Source organism: Podarcis vaucheri (genome assembly GCF_965113315.1).
Source record: "Podarcis vaucheri genome assembly, chromosome: 16".
NCBI classification, from domain to species: Eukaryota; Metazoa; Chordata; class Lepidosauria; order Squamata; family Lacertidae; genus Podarcis; species Podarcis vaucheri.
Window position 1 is genome coordinate 3,937,507 of NC_138754.1, and position 14,992 is coordinate 3,952,498.

General features: G+C 47.7%; 1 protein-coding gene across 2 annotated transcripts; it reads left to right on the plus strand.

The window, feature by feature from the left end:
- The first annotated feature begins 5,594 nt into the window (after window positions 1-5,594).
- MLLT11 (MLLT11 transcription factor 7 cofactor) lies at window positions 5,595-9,444 on the plus strand. Of its 2 annotated transcripts, none has more exons than XM_082202658.1 (2): window positions 5,595-5,854; window positions 9,004-9,444. In XM_082202658.1, exon 2 carries the CDS (start codon window positions 9,010-9,012, stop codon window positions 9,292-9,294), a length of 285 nt encoding a protein of 94 aa, XP_082058784.1. In that variant the 5' UTR covers window positions 5,595-5,854; window positions 9,004-9,009; the 3' UTR covers window positions 9,295-9,444. The 2 variants fall into 2 exon arrangements, with proteins under 2 accessions (XP_082058784.1, XP_082058783.1); XM_082202657.1 differs by lacking the exon at window positions 5,595-5,854 and adding an exon at window positions 7,056-7,200.
- The last annotated feature ends 5,548 nt before the right edge of the window (window positions 9,445-14,992 follow it).

The following is a 14,992-nucleotide window of genomic DNA, read 5'->3' on the forward strand; positions in this document are numbered from 1 at the left end:
AAGGGATAAGATCCCCTCCGAGGGTGTCAAACGACATGGACAGGAAGCCGTTGATAAAAATAGCACCTGATAAAAAAAAAACATTGAATAAAAAGGAACAGAAGTTTGTACAATTACTTATATTTAGACTCACAACCGCTATGCGTTACAAATCTTCAAGGCCGTTTTCTAAAAAGAGATTACTCTTCCTAAAAGGAGGTTTATCAACAGCTATAAGCGACGAGGTTACGTCAGCATGAAACACGACAGCTCCCATAATTTACCTCTTCTCGAGCGCTCAAAAAGCTGCTGAAAGATTCATGAAATTGAAGACAAGCTGCGAGGTTGTTCCGAGACCTGCTGAGCAATGCCTCCCAGGAGTTTTAAAAGAACACATCGTATCCGTTGCTGGCAGTACTGCAGGCTCGCTCATAAGAGGTTATTAAGGCATTTCCCTGTGACGGGGAGTTCCACAGGCTCCCTGAAAATGCCGGCAAGGCGTAAGGATGGGGAAATGAGTCAATTTCAGGTTTTGTTTTTATTTGTTTCCAGTCTTCAGTCCCCCACATTTCCACATTAGTTTGGGTTTAGAAAAGAGAGGGTCATGTACACATTCTCTTTCTCCCGGTCTAGCTTGCTTCACAGGGTTGTTCTGCGGCTATGATGGAGGAGGAGAGCATGCAGACCATAATCTGAACTCCCTGGAGGCTGGTCGGTGCAGACTGGCTGTCCACAGTCTTCCCCAGCCGTACCTGGAGATGGAGCGGACCTGGGACCTTCTGCATCCAGATCAGGTGTCCTCCTACTGAGCTAAGGCCCTTAAGTACAATATCAAGTTTCTAGTCCTCATAGTTCCGAAGAAAGTACAGACTTGGGAAGGGACATAGGAAGCTGACTTACACTGAGTCAAGCAATTGGTTCATCTCGTTTTTCCTCTGTACGTTGCTATGCGCAAGGACTGAGCCAAAACCTCCCTGTGACTTTCTCCCCAAATCATATGCTGTTTTTGCTCAGTTTCCTCAGTAAAGTGTCATCTTTCACTCCAGACTGTGTTATTTAAATTACTTTTCTCACACAGGAATCTTTTTTTAAAAAATGGTACAGGGTTCCCTGGGAAGAAGAGTTGATTGTTCAACAGCTCTGGGAATTGTAGTTCTGGGAGAGGGGGTAGAGAGAGGGGTCTCCGAACAACTCTCAGCTCTCTTCGTGAACTATAGTTCCCAGGATTCTTTGGGGGAAGCCAAAGTCTGTTCAAGTGCTATAAGGGTGCGTTAAATTTATGGTGCGGGCATAACCACGCTCCTTGCCTGAAGCGCTGGAGAGCAGCTGCCTACCAGTGTGGACAATATTGAGTTAGATCAGGGGTCTGCAACCCACGGCTCCGGAGCCGCATGTGGCTCTTTTACACCTTTGCCGTGGCTCCGGGGCGGATACTAGCGAGGGGAGGAGGCGCATTGTGTGCCCCAACACTCCCCACTGTGGCGGGCGCTGTACTGGCTGTGACGTCGCATGGGGGCGGTGCGTGCGTTAGTCATGCACCGTCCCGACGTCACCTTCCTGCCCGCCCGCCTGCTACATTGTAAGGGGCATGTACACTGGTCACTGCATTGAAAGGGGGCATGTACGCTGGTCACTGTTTTGAAGGGGAGTGAAGAACACACACACAAAAAAAGGTAACTTGTTAATTTAACGTTTATTTCTATGAGGCGGAGTAATTCTGAGTCAAACAAAGAAATAATAAAAAAGTGACAAAAAAGTTATTTTTATAATGACGAGTTTTGCGGCTTCCAGTTGTTGTTTTTTTCGGAAACGGGTCCAAGTGGCTCTTTTTGTCTTAAAGGTCGCAGACCCCTGAGTTAGATGGACTGATGGTCTCAGTGAAAGGCAGCTTCCTAGAGCATCACTAGAGCTATATCCCTGAGAATATTTAGAGATATACACAGTGTTATGTATTGAAGTTTGTCAGCATCGCCCTTGAGCCAGTGCCACCAACTGGACTCGTCCACTTCAGCCCCGACTGGGCTAGGCGAGCTGGGTAGCACTTCCAGAGACCACCTTCTGCACAGGAACAGGTCAAAGTGCTGTGGACTCACAATTCAGAGCTGTGAGCACCAGATTCACTCCAACAAGAAGACAGTCGTCGCACAGCAGAGTATAGCATAGCATAAACGACTCGGAGAGCAGCTCTGTAGAATATCTTCTTTTATTCTATCTACAACTATAATACACAACTATGTACAGAGCTAAATGAGGTCTAAATGAAAATGCTGAACTGCACTGAGTGTCTGCAGCTGCTCTTAGCAGCAACCTTATCTATACACACGATCTCTCTCTAACACTCAGTCTCTCTTTCTCTCTCTTTGATGTGAGGCTGGGGCTGAATAAGTAGAGAGCAGAAACCGCCCCTCCTCTCTGAAGAATCAGCAGAGAACATCAGCAGATTCTTGGATATGGGAGGGGTGATGTATTGAAGTGTTATGTATTGAAGTTCTGTTCCAGCTTACAAATAAAGAGCTGCTTTGGAGAAATCGCTGCGTTGTCTGCTATGTCTACCCACAACTTAACACTGGCGACGAAGGTGGGATCAGTGGACATCAGAGAACAGCCAGATGCGGCCACCCTCTGAGATGAGCTGAATCACGGAGCAGAACCAATTCAGAGCTGACTGTTCTGGCTAGAGCACTGTGTTCCATCCATCGCCCTCCACGTCGGCATCAAAACCATAGCTTCACTCGTGCTTCTACCGCCGTTTGCCCCAGCCTCTGAATCATGGGACTCCTACCTCGCTCGGTTCGACTGCTACCTCCACGCAAATGAGCCGACAAGAGGGTCTATAGAGCAGAGACGAGGCCTCTTCCTCAGCCTTTGTGGCCCCAAGGTGTTCGTGACGGCCTGAGCATTGGTTGCGCCTCTAGCAGTCCAGGCAGTGCCGTGGGACACGATTCAAGAGAAGCTCCGCAACCACTACGTGCCAAAGCCATCCAAGATTGATGCCCGCCATGCGTTCTACCACCGGAACCAGGCAGAGGAGGAATCAATCAACAACTACACCACCGCCCTCCGACAAGCTGCAATGCACTGCGAGTTCCGAGACTTAGACGATGCCCTGATGGATCAAATCGTCTGCAGGGTCCGGGACATCTGTCTGCAACGGCGTCTCCTCGCCAAGCCAGACCTCATGCTGCAGAAAGCCATTGAGGAGGCCGTGGCCTCAGAACCTGCTGAACTCTCCGCCCAGGAAATCTGCAAGGCCACCCGGACTCTGGTACTGGCCCTCGGCGACCCAGCAGGGTTTCCAAGCGTATTTAAGAGACTATGTTCACTGGACAAACTGCACATGCAAAGCTGTACGGTGAATAGGGTCAAATAATATGCTTATGTGCCTTACTGAAACCAATAAGTTACAGATAGGTAGCCGTGTTGGTCTGCCATAGTCAAAATAAAAAAATTCCTTCCAGTAGCACCTTAAAGACCAACTAAGTTAGTTCTTGGTATGAGCTTTCGTGTGCATCTGAAGAAGTGTGCATGCACACGAAAGCTCATACCAAGAACTAACTTAGCTGGTCTTTAAGGTGCTACTGGAAGGAAATTTTTTATTGAAACCAATAAGGGTATTGCTGTATGAAATGGAACCACTATGATTGTAACTAATGCTTTATCTATGCGGGGAGGGGTGTTATGTATTGAAGTTCTGTTCCAGCTTACAAATAAAGAGCTGCTTTGGAGAAATTGCTGCGTCGTCTGCTATGTCTACCCACAACTTAACACACTGCGTTGAACATGGAGGGTCTCTCTTGATCAAGAAGGCAGCTTTATAGCAAGTAAAACCTTTGATCCACATAACTCAGTACTGTCAGCCCTGGCTTGCAGCATCTCTCCAGAATCTCGGGCAGGATGTCATTCTCAGCCCTACCTTGGGATTGAACCAAGGACCGTCTGAATGAAAAGCATATTTTTCAGCGCTCAGCTACCGCCATTTCTCCTCCTCTTCCTCCAATCTGCCTGATCCGCCCCTTCAAAACACCTAAGGCAGCATTCATCGTCAAATCCTGCAGCGGGGAGTTCCGCAAGTGAAATCTTGCCTTGTGTGGGGAAATGCTTCAACCTACTTCCCATCATGGCCACTGGCAAATAGAAGGGGGGGAAAATTGAGGCAGTGAGACACTTTCTTGGGCTCCATGATCACTGCAGATGGTGACAGCAGCCACGAAATTAAAAGACACCTGCTTCTTGGGAGAAAAGCAATGACAAACCAAGACAGCATCTTAAAAAGCAGAGACACCACCTTGCCACCAATGTCCGTATAGTTAAAGCTCTGGTTTTCCCAGTAGGGATGTATGGAAGTGAGAGCTGGACCATCAAGAAGGCTGATCGCCAAAGAATGGATGCTTTTGAATTCTGGTGCTGGAGGAGACTCTGGAGAGTCCCATGGACTGCAAGAAGATCCAACCTCTCCATTCTGAAGGAAATCAGCCCTGAGTGCTCACTGGAAGGACAGATCCTGAAGCTGAGGCTCCAATACTTTGGCCACCTCAGGAGAAGAGAAGACATCCTGGAAATGACCCTGATGTTGGGAAAGATGGAGGGCGCAAGGAGAAGGGGACGACGGAGGACGAGAAGGTGGGACAGTGTTCTCGAAGCTGCCAGCATGAGTTTGACAGAACCGGCCCTGCTGTGGGGGCCACATTTGTAAGAACTTGATTTTTCAGTGTGGCAGCAGCTGTGGAACTTCCTGCCTATTGACACCAGGCAGGTGCCGTCGCTGTGCTCTTTTTGGCACCTGCTTAAAAACAAACCTATCCAGGTATTTAGAATCTTAATATGTTTTTTTTTTTTTTGGTCTATTGTTACCTTATCTTTCCAAAAGCCTTATCCATTGCTGCTGTTAATTTTTTATTATTGGTAACTTTATTGTTCCATCTTTCTTTAAAAACTGCTTTGAGGTTGTGTTTGTCTTTTTAACCATCAAGCAGTGTGTAATTTTTATTCAATAATTTGCAATCAGAAGAATAGGATGGATATATGTATGTGTGTGTACATGTGTGTGTGTGTATATATAGTTAGCCTTGGTGAAGACTGGACGTTTTTATCCCCAAAAAAGTTTTTGATTGCGTTTCCGCTGAAATGAGGCTGCCTTTTAATGTTTTAATGTTGTTTTTTAAGCTGTATTTCAATCAATTGTTTTTATATTTGGTGTTAGCCGCCCTGAGCCTGGTCTTGGCTGAGGTGGGCGGGGTATAAATAAAATTATTATTATTATTATTATTATTATTATTATTATTATTAATGTGTGTGTATATATTCTGGCCTTTGATACTATAGATAGATAGATGATAGATAGATAGATAGATAGTATCAAAGGCCAGAATGAAGACGTGTGTCACCAGTGTTCATCTTTCTCTGTTCCTCCACAAAGTGCATCGTAATTGCTAATAATGCAGCAATTATCTAATCATTGCCATTTTAAACACACACACACCCACACCCGCTCCTGGCAAGCTCACAGAGATTGCATCCGCCATGCATATATATGGAAGGAAAATCTCCATGGCTTCAGCCTCCTTCCCCGACTGAAAATAGAAAATTCTTCTTAGAGCTGAATGACTGGGGCCGCTGCAGTCCCTGCGATGAAGGCTTAGGAGGGGCTGCACTGCAGCAAATAAAGAGGTGAGGCTTATGCGCAACAGAGACAGACCCGCACAGAGACACACACACACACACCCAGCCAGACAAAAGCAGGAGGGGAGACGGATCACACCATCTGCCCATCTCTCTGGACCACTAGAGATCTCTCTCTCTCTCTCTCCTCCAGCACAAAAGGCATCTCCTGTTTCTGTTGCATCCGAAGCCCCTTTTGGGTCCTTCTTTGAGGAAGGTAAGGAAGAGCCGGAAAAGAAAGAGGGTATTTGAAATATATATATTATTTGGAGGGAAATGGGGGGGGGGGAGAGAATGTATTTTAATTCTGGTCGGATCCTTCCATCTTCCACTTGTCCTTTAAAATAAACAAATAAATCGCACATTGTTATTAATCTGTTCCGAGTTAGCATCTTCCTGCATACAATACATTTTGTCTTCTTTTTTTAAAAAAAGGCTCATTCAGACCTGTTAAGCCTGTCTGACTGTTGGGATTGGAGGACATAAATGTCTTAATAATAATAATAATAATAATAATAATAATAATAATAATAATTTATACCCCGCCCTCCCCAGCCAAGACCGGGCTCAGGGTGGCTAACAACCAATAATAAAAACAAGTTGATTGAAAGACAACTTAAGAAACAAGATGAAAATACAACATTAAAACATTGAAATGCAGCCTCATCACAGGGGGAGAAAGGAAAAAAGAAAGAAAGAAAGAAAGAAAGAGGGGGAGATATAGATATATAGCTATAGATAGGTGTTTAGATTAGACTGATTGAAATAAATGGGCCTCAGAACACCACCTTGCTTAATTTCCACGGGTCTCCTCAGAGCAGGGCTAACATCGACTTCTTCAACCCATGTCATTGCCAGCCACCTGTTCAGTGTTAAAAACGTTTTAAAATGCTAATTCCGTCTTCTTTATTGAAACGCAACCCTTCTCTGACCACTCCCTTGTTGTATGGAGAGATATAAGTATTTTTAGAAACCCGAAGAGGTGACGGTGGTCCACAAATGAAATGGTCTTTGAAAATGAAAATTTAAAAATCAGGTTTTTTAAAACAAGAAGGCTGCGATCCTAACCAAGTCCACTCAGAAGGAAGTCCCATTTAACTCAAGGGGGCTTACCCCCAGGTAAGTAGGGTTAGGATCTCAGCCCTTTTAATGGCTCTCTCGCTCTCTCCACCTCCTTTCCACTTATTAAATTAAGCAGGTGGTGATTTGGGGCTCGCGGAGCCTCTTCGGTTTTGATTCCGCCAGTCATTTGGTGCCTTTCAATAAAACGATTATCCGGAAACAATGTTAGAAGGATGCGTCCGCGTACATAAAAATATCCACGCACCCCCCACCCCCCATCTTGCAGAGGGGGCTATTTTCAAAACGCAGATGTCTGCCACATGCCTGGGATGCCACACAAAGGTCTTTCAGAGGAGCCTGCACACTCACACAAATCCCCACCCCGCTTTTAAAATTAAAAGTGATGTAATTTTTCTTGGGAGCCCAGAAAGGCGTTGAAGGCAGAGATAGATATAGCACAGCAGGAACCAGGAGATGGCTCCCTTGAAGGAAAATACGGAGGTGCGTTGAATGCGTACAGTTATATTTTTCAAAAAATGCACACTTGGGTGAAGCGTAACCTCCAGATTTCAATTCCTTTTCCTTCCTTCCTTCCTTCCTTCCTTCCTTCCTTCCTTCCTTCCTTCCTTGAAAAAGAGTAAGTTTCTAGAAGCTGAGATGTGAGGCGAAATGGACAGGCGCTCCTCTTATTTTTGTGGGGAGGCGAGAAGCTAGCCTGTTCTCCCCCCTTTCGGGGTTTTATTTTTGAACCCCCGTAAAAGATCTTTCGCTGCCCCATGGGAGTGCAGTCTTGCTAGCCAAGGACAGCATGTCTGGGAATAGGGAGCAGAGAAAACTGGCAGAGAAGGCACAAAAAGGGGCAGGTTGGAGGGCAGCTCCTTCTTGGATGATGGATGGATGGGTGGATGGGGAGATGTGCTACTGCCTGAAGAAAGGCAATCTCCAGACTGAGAGGTGGGGCAGTGAGGAGAGAGGCTTGGGAGATCTGTGGCTGGGAGTGGGAGAGAGGGAAGGGACCGCAGTGAAGACCCACCCAAGGCTGTTGCTGTTGGGTGTGGGGAGAGGAACTCGCGGCCGAAGGAGGGATGGGCCCAGACCTCAGGATTCTGTCCTCTCCCCCATGCTTTTCAACATCTACATGCAGCCGCTGGGAGAGATCATCAGGGGGTTTGGGCTGGGTGTCCATCAGTATGCAGTTGACACCCAGCTCTACCTCTCTTTGAAATCAGAACCAGTGAAGGCGGTGAAGGTCCTGTGTGAGTGTCTGGAGGCGGTTGGAGGATGGATGGAGGCTAACAGATTGAGGCTGAATCCTGACAAGGCAGAAGTACTGTTCTTGGGGGACAGGAGGCGGGCAGGTGTGGAGGACTCTCTGGTCCTGAATGGGGTAACTGTGCCCCTGAAGGACCAGGTGCGCAGCCTGGGAGTCATTCTGGACTCACAGAGGTCCATGGAGGTGCAGGTCAATTCTGAGTCTATCAGCTCCACCTAGTATGCAGGCTGAGACCCTACCTGCCCGCAGACTGTCTCTCCAGAGTGGTGCATGCTCTGGTTATCTCCTGCTTGGACTACTGCAATGCGCTCTACGTGGGGCTGCCTTTGAAGGCGACCTGGAAACTGCAATTAATCCAGAATGTGGCAGCTAGACTGGTGACTGGGAGTGGCCACCGAGACCATATAACACCTGTCCTGAAAGACCTACATTGGCTCCCAGTACGTTTCCAAGGACAATTCAAAGTGTTGGTGCTGACCTTTAAAGCCCTAAACCAGACATAGCCAAACAGTTTTGATACTACAGCTCTCATCATCCCTGACCACTGGTCCTGTTAGCTAGGGATGATGGGAGTTGTAGTCCCAAAACAGCTGGAGGGCCAAGTTTGCCTATATCTGCCCTAAATGGCCTCATCCACCCCCATCGTTCTGCCTGGACACTGAGGTCCAGCTCCGAGGGCCTTCTGGCAGTTCCCTCCCTGTGAGGAGGCTACAAGGAACCAGGCAGAGGGCCTTCTCGGTGGTGGCACCCGCCCTGTGGAACGCCCTCCCATCAGATGTCAAAGAGATAAACAACTATCTAACATTTAGAAGACATCTGAAGGCAGCCCTGTTTAGGGAAGCTTTTAATGCTTGATGTTTTATTATGTGTTTATATGAGTTGGGAGCCGCCCAGAGTGGCCGATGCAACCCCGTCAGATGGGCGCCATATAAATAAATAATAATAATAATAATTATTAGCGACATGCCTAGCACTCAGGCCTCCCAAGCATCCCCCTAACAGAAGATCCCTTCTTCCTCCTCTCTTCTCAGCAAGAAATGAGGGACACAGTCAACTCCCAGTACGACTCCTTTCTCTACTGGAAGATGCCCATCCCAGAACTGGACCTGAGCGAGCTGGAACACCTGGGCTTAGCTGAGCTGGTCGTCTACAAGCCCAAGGGAGGCTATGGCAGCTTCGCGGCAGAGCGGAAGAAACAGAACCGCAACATCTCCGACGGGGAAGACGACGGCGAAGACACCAGCCTCCTCCAGTTCAACAGTTTCAATTTCTGGAGGGCTCCTATACCCTGCGTCGGCCCTTTAGATTTCGACCTGATCTGAGGCCTGTGCAGCTGGGCTCCTGTCCTTCAGTGCGACGAGTGAGGCGGCTAAACCTTTTGTCTACACCCCCCCTTCCGACCAATTCCCCGTAGTGTTTTCCTTTTCAAATTGTACGGCGAGGCTGAATTGCAAAATTGCTTCTGTCGGTGTCGTCTGCCTGTGTCTCTCTCCTTCTCACATTCTGTCTTTTACATGTTTTTGCGGGCGGGGAAGGGGACTGTGGTTTGCAAAATTGGGACTGAATGTATTTATTGGCTGCAGGGTGAACTGCGTCGAGAGGCAAACATGTTCCTGTTTGTGGCGATGGCAGCCGGAAGTGTGCGGGGAATTAAGCGAGGCATTTCCACACCCCCTTGATCATAAAAACGACTCCGTACAGCTGGGTGGCTTTTGAGGGGATCGCAGCTAAGACCTGGAGCAGGGGTCAGCAACTAAGCAGCCTCTGAGCAAATTCCGGCCCGCGGGTCTTTGGCCCGTCGAGCTGCAAGCTCTGTTTCCTTCTTCCTCTTGCCAGCAGCCACTTTCAGAAAGCGTGAAATTACATATCTTGCTTCTGAATAACTCGAGAGGGATAATTTGTGTGGGGGGGTGTTGGGGGGTCTGCGCTGCCACTTCCGGGTTCAGCCGAGGGGGGAGGGGGCGCCAAAGAAGCGCCATTTCTTGGGGGAGGGGAGGGAGATGTGTAGGCCAAGATGAAAGCTCAGCTCCTGGACATGTTTGAGATTAAACTGCAAAAGAAAAGAGGTGTCTTTAAGAGCGTTTGTGGTGGTGATTTCATAATAACCACAAGAGATTTGTGCACCTGGAGATTTATCGTGCACGGAGCGGAGGCGGTTGGCTGACCCCCGCCTTGCCGCCCCCACAAGTACATTATCAAATTACAGCTTTGTCTTTTACGCAGCTGCTGGGGAAACAGGATTGCGGTTCAAAGTCAGGAATCAGGACGAATCTTATTTTATGAGCTGGAATGTGGGATAAGACGGGAACTGGGTAGCCTTATTGCCAGTGGCCCTTGGAGCGGGAATCATAGCTGATTTGAAAATAAGGGACCAGCAGCCTTGAAAATAAGGGACCAGCAGCCAAAATAAGGGACCTGCAGCCTCCCCTGTTCCAGGCACTCCAGTCTTCCTGTTCTCCTGCAGTCTGGTCAAACTCATGCTGGTAGCTTCGAGAACACTGTCCAACCAACTTTGTAACCAGAGGTTCAACTGAATAGAATCTGAATCACATGCACCACAAGGCCTATGCAGCCTCAACTTAAGATGGCTCCCCAGCCTGACTTTGCACTGCAAAGTTTGCAGCAGCACGTGCAACAAAATGGCATCCAGCATTCAAAAACCTCCTCAGCTTGCATTAACTAGCCACACACAAGGCATGCAAGCTCCACCCCCAGTCGTTCTTAGACTCCTTATTGGGTGAGCAACACAGCCAAGCAACACAGTTGGAGCCTCCCTCCTCGCTGGCCGGCAGGGAGGGAGGGAGAGGAGCTGCTTCCTTTGAAATTTAAGGGACATCATTTAAGGGACATCCATCAATAAGGGACAGCAGTGGGACATGGCGCTGGAATAAGGGACTGTCCCTTCAAACAAGGGACACTTGACAGCTATGGCGGGAATGCCTCTCCTCTCCAACCGTAAAACAAAAAGGGAGTGGATTTTGGCCGACTGCAGCCACAGTCCACAGCAGGAGTTAGCAACTAGCGGCCCGCAAGGGAAATCCGGCCCAGGGGGCAATGTGGTGCTAGGGCAATAGGGAGTGAATTGGGTAAAGGCTGGCATGGCCTGCAAGGAAACAGCAGCCAATATTATAAACACTGTTGCACCAACCACTTATCCACAGACCAGAACAAAGATCCAGGTTTTTCAATAACATCATGTGTGGAGACTCAGGCCTTATCATGTGACCTGCAGTGGCCCATTGGCCTCAGGCGGTACATCACTGGGAGCCAGTCCCTGCCGCTCACTCTCCCCAAGCCGGAAACCTTAAGAGAGACAGCGGCAAATTTCTAAAGTTACAGATAGATATAGATAATTTATTATGGTCGGAGACCAGCTTATAAAACACACTTGGGGGTACAATCCCAGAAGGAAAACAAACATTTAAAACAATGTACAACAATAAATTTAAAATTTATAAATGCAATAAGCATATAGACACTTAAAACTTGAAGATAAGCTACCACACAGAGATGAACCAGAGTCACCCATGGAACTGAGTTTGGGGATTTTCTTAACGAACTAGTTTCGATTAGGGGATGGTCTGCGCCTACAAATCTGTACCACAGAATCTGGCGACCATCCGGGTCGTCTTATGATCTTTGCCTACAGGAGAAGGTCAAATTTTTGCATTTCCGGGAGGTCAGCGAGCCTCACCAGCAAGGGATCAATGTAAAGTTACAGTATTCTGCTTCTGTTCTGGCACGGCAGAAACAGTGGCATCAGGTTCCTGTTGGGTCTGGTAGGGTAGGAGGCCAGCAGTAGGGGGCGCCAGAGCCAATGGCAGGAATAGCCAACTCATTCCAGTTTTGTCCCCATCCTGCTCCTCCGCCCTGCTGAGTTCTTCAAGGAGCAACGCTGAGACTATGGAGGAGGAGGAGGGTCACACGCCAGGGCAACCCCCTGAATCGATTGTAAGTTAAGTGGGGAGGGTGGTTGAGAGGCTGGCTGAAGGTAAAGTCTGAGGGTGGATCTACACACAGGGGGAAAAAATGCTATAGATATGCAGTGCGTCTTTTCTGGAGGTACGCAGGGGTACGCATACCTCTAAACATTTTGTGAATCTTTGTACTTTTGTCCATTTCCTGTATTTATTTCTCCCGATTTGAACTATAAAATGGTGATTTTCTTGAGTCAAATCCTTTGACCACATCCCAGACTAAAAAACCCCCAGCTTCTGTTAACCCAGCCTGTGCCAAGCCAAACGAAAAGGCGGCCTGCCCGTACGTCTCACGGAGATCCGAGAGAAGAATGGGACTCTGAATACCCAAACAGTGAGCTGGGACCCAATGCATCGCAGCCTCCCAGCGCCGGACAAAAGCCTCATTCAAAAGATGGCAAGACGCCTGTTCACACCATGCAGACTTTGCTCAAAGCCGGGCTGAAGGTCCCGTCGATGGCGGTGGCTGGTGGCGAGGAAAACACATGACCTAAGGCCTCAAACGTAATAAATTGCGGGGTGTGGAGGCAGGAGACAAGTTGAGGCTCTGTTTCCTTAGAAAGGGAAGCCTTTCTTTGGGGGGGGGCAGTTTTGACACTTTTGAGGGATTCATCGGACGACGCCCCTGCTGCTGCGCATCGCCACGGCCTCCGTATACCGGGTGGAAACGTTTCCTGAAATGGACAAGAAGTGTGTTATGTACTGAGTTGAATAGGATCCAAAATGCAGCAGTCTGATTGGTCCTAGAACAATAGGATTCAGAATGCAGAAGTTTGATTGGTCCTAGAACAACAGGATCCAGAATGCAGCAGTCTGATTGGTCCTAGTGTCGCGTATTCAACGCGGCGTTTTCAGCAAAACACTTAAGAGTTCCAGGTTTTTCAGTGCAGTCCTTTTTAATGTGAGCTATATACAGGTATTTACAAAAGAAACAGTCCATACAGAGTACTTACAAACGAATACTCACCACCACACTACAGCACAACCACCACACCCCCTGTTAAACAGGCTTTCCTTTTTAAAACAGGTGATAGCCAATTACACTAATCACACTCCTGCTGAGTCACTCTGACCCAGCAGAGTATTTCATCATCCTGTTGAAGCCTGCAGACTTATCCAGTATCCTGCGAATCCCAACACCTAGAACAATAGGATCCAGAATGCAGCAGTCTGATTGGTCTTAGAACAATAGGATCCAGAATGCAGCAGTCTGATTGGTCTTAGAACAATAGGATTCAGAATGCAGCACTCTGATTGGTCCTAGAACAATAGGATTCAGAATGCAGCAGTCTGATTGGTCTTAGAACAATAGGATCCAGAATGCAGCACTCTGATTGGTCCTAGAACAATAGGATCCAGAATGCAGCAGTCTGATTGGTCCCAGAACAATAGGATCCAGAATGCAGCAGTCTGATTGGTCCTAGAACAATAGGATTCAGAATGCAGCAGTCTGATTGGTCCACAGGAGCCACCCAATCCAGCTCCAGGTGGAAGTGAATCCGCAATCTGATTGGCCTACAGGAGAATCCCGGAATTAGCCAATCAGGTGGGGCCCATTGTGTAAATAATGTATATAAAGCAGACATTCTGGGGAAACTTCCATTCCTCCTCAACCACTATGAGCTGAATAAAGAGCATGAAATCCGCTCTCGACTCCGAGTATATTTCAAAGTGGAATAAATAGAGTCCTTCCAAATCTCACAGTGTGCTGCTGCATGGATAGTTTACGTACATTTCATGAAGATTAATCCTAAAGGAAGAATCGCAGGTCAGTGGGCAGACTGGCTGCCTTGAGTGCAGAAGGTGCCAGGTCCCCAGTCGCATCTCCTGGTAGGACTGGGCGCAATCTCCCATCAGAAACCCTGGAGAGCTGCTGCCAGTCAGTGTATACAGTGCTGAGATGGATGGACCATTGGTCTGGCTGGGTGTGAGGCTGCAAGCCGTACATTTAAAGCACCTCCCTATTCAAGAATTATGGGAATTGTAGTTTACCATTGCCAGAGCCACGGTTCCCTGCACCTTTAACAATTGCAGGTTGAATGACCCTAACACCTGTGGCAGCAATTGTAAATGTGCTGAGCTAGATTATTATTATTTTTTAATTTCTTCTTTTATTTCCTATATCTATTTAGAGAATTTTATTTGCTTAGACAATTTATTTCCCGCTAATTGCTATTGCCTCTAACTAGTGCACAAGGTACGCAGCATAAAGAAAAATAAAAATAAGCCAAGCCTCTAAAATCCCATAGGATTTAAATTTTTAATAAAAAAGAATGCAATGTAAGAAATAATGGGAGTGGTTGAAATACAATTAGAAGCCAATGCAAACATTTAATGCGGCATCTCCCCTCGGGCCACCAGTGTGGAGTTCGCGAAGCACAGCCTGGGACCCCAAAAGACCGGAAAATAAATAAATTTAAAATGACTTTTTGAAAAATATCAACAAATCTAGAGTCACACTAAGGCAAACCAGTGCAAAAGAATGAAGCAGTAATTCACGAATAACATCTCCCCTCTGGAGCAGAAAAATAGGCTGAAGACATCAGTGTTGAGGTTTTTGGGCAAATTTTAGCTTTGAAAAGCCTTGGGAAAAATCACCAATATTCAAATTGCGACTTCCCGCCATAGAGAAGCCCATGCCTAGAGCGGCTCCATCGCTCAGCGCCGATAGACTATCAGCCTCAAGGGCGCTCTTTAGTCTATAGAGGGATAGAGAGGAAGGAGGAGGGGAAACAAACATGGCCGCTCCCATAGAGGTGACAAGTGATAGAGCGTCCGACGAAATCCTCGGGTCAACCATGGCCGCTTACCATGGAGATGGCGACGGATAGAGCGGCAACCCCTCTAGGAAGAGAGCGGGAGAACGCACGTCGGAGGAAGGGGTGGGCTTTCCCTATATGTACCGGATATATCCATTGTGAGACGCTCCCTCACCTCGGCGGCTTCGTTTTCAAACCCGGCCGCACTTCCGGTTCCGCCATTTTGCCTCCCTTTCGGCGCCGAGGGGGGGAGGGGAGGAGAGGGGAGGGGCTTGAAAAACAAA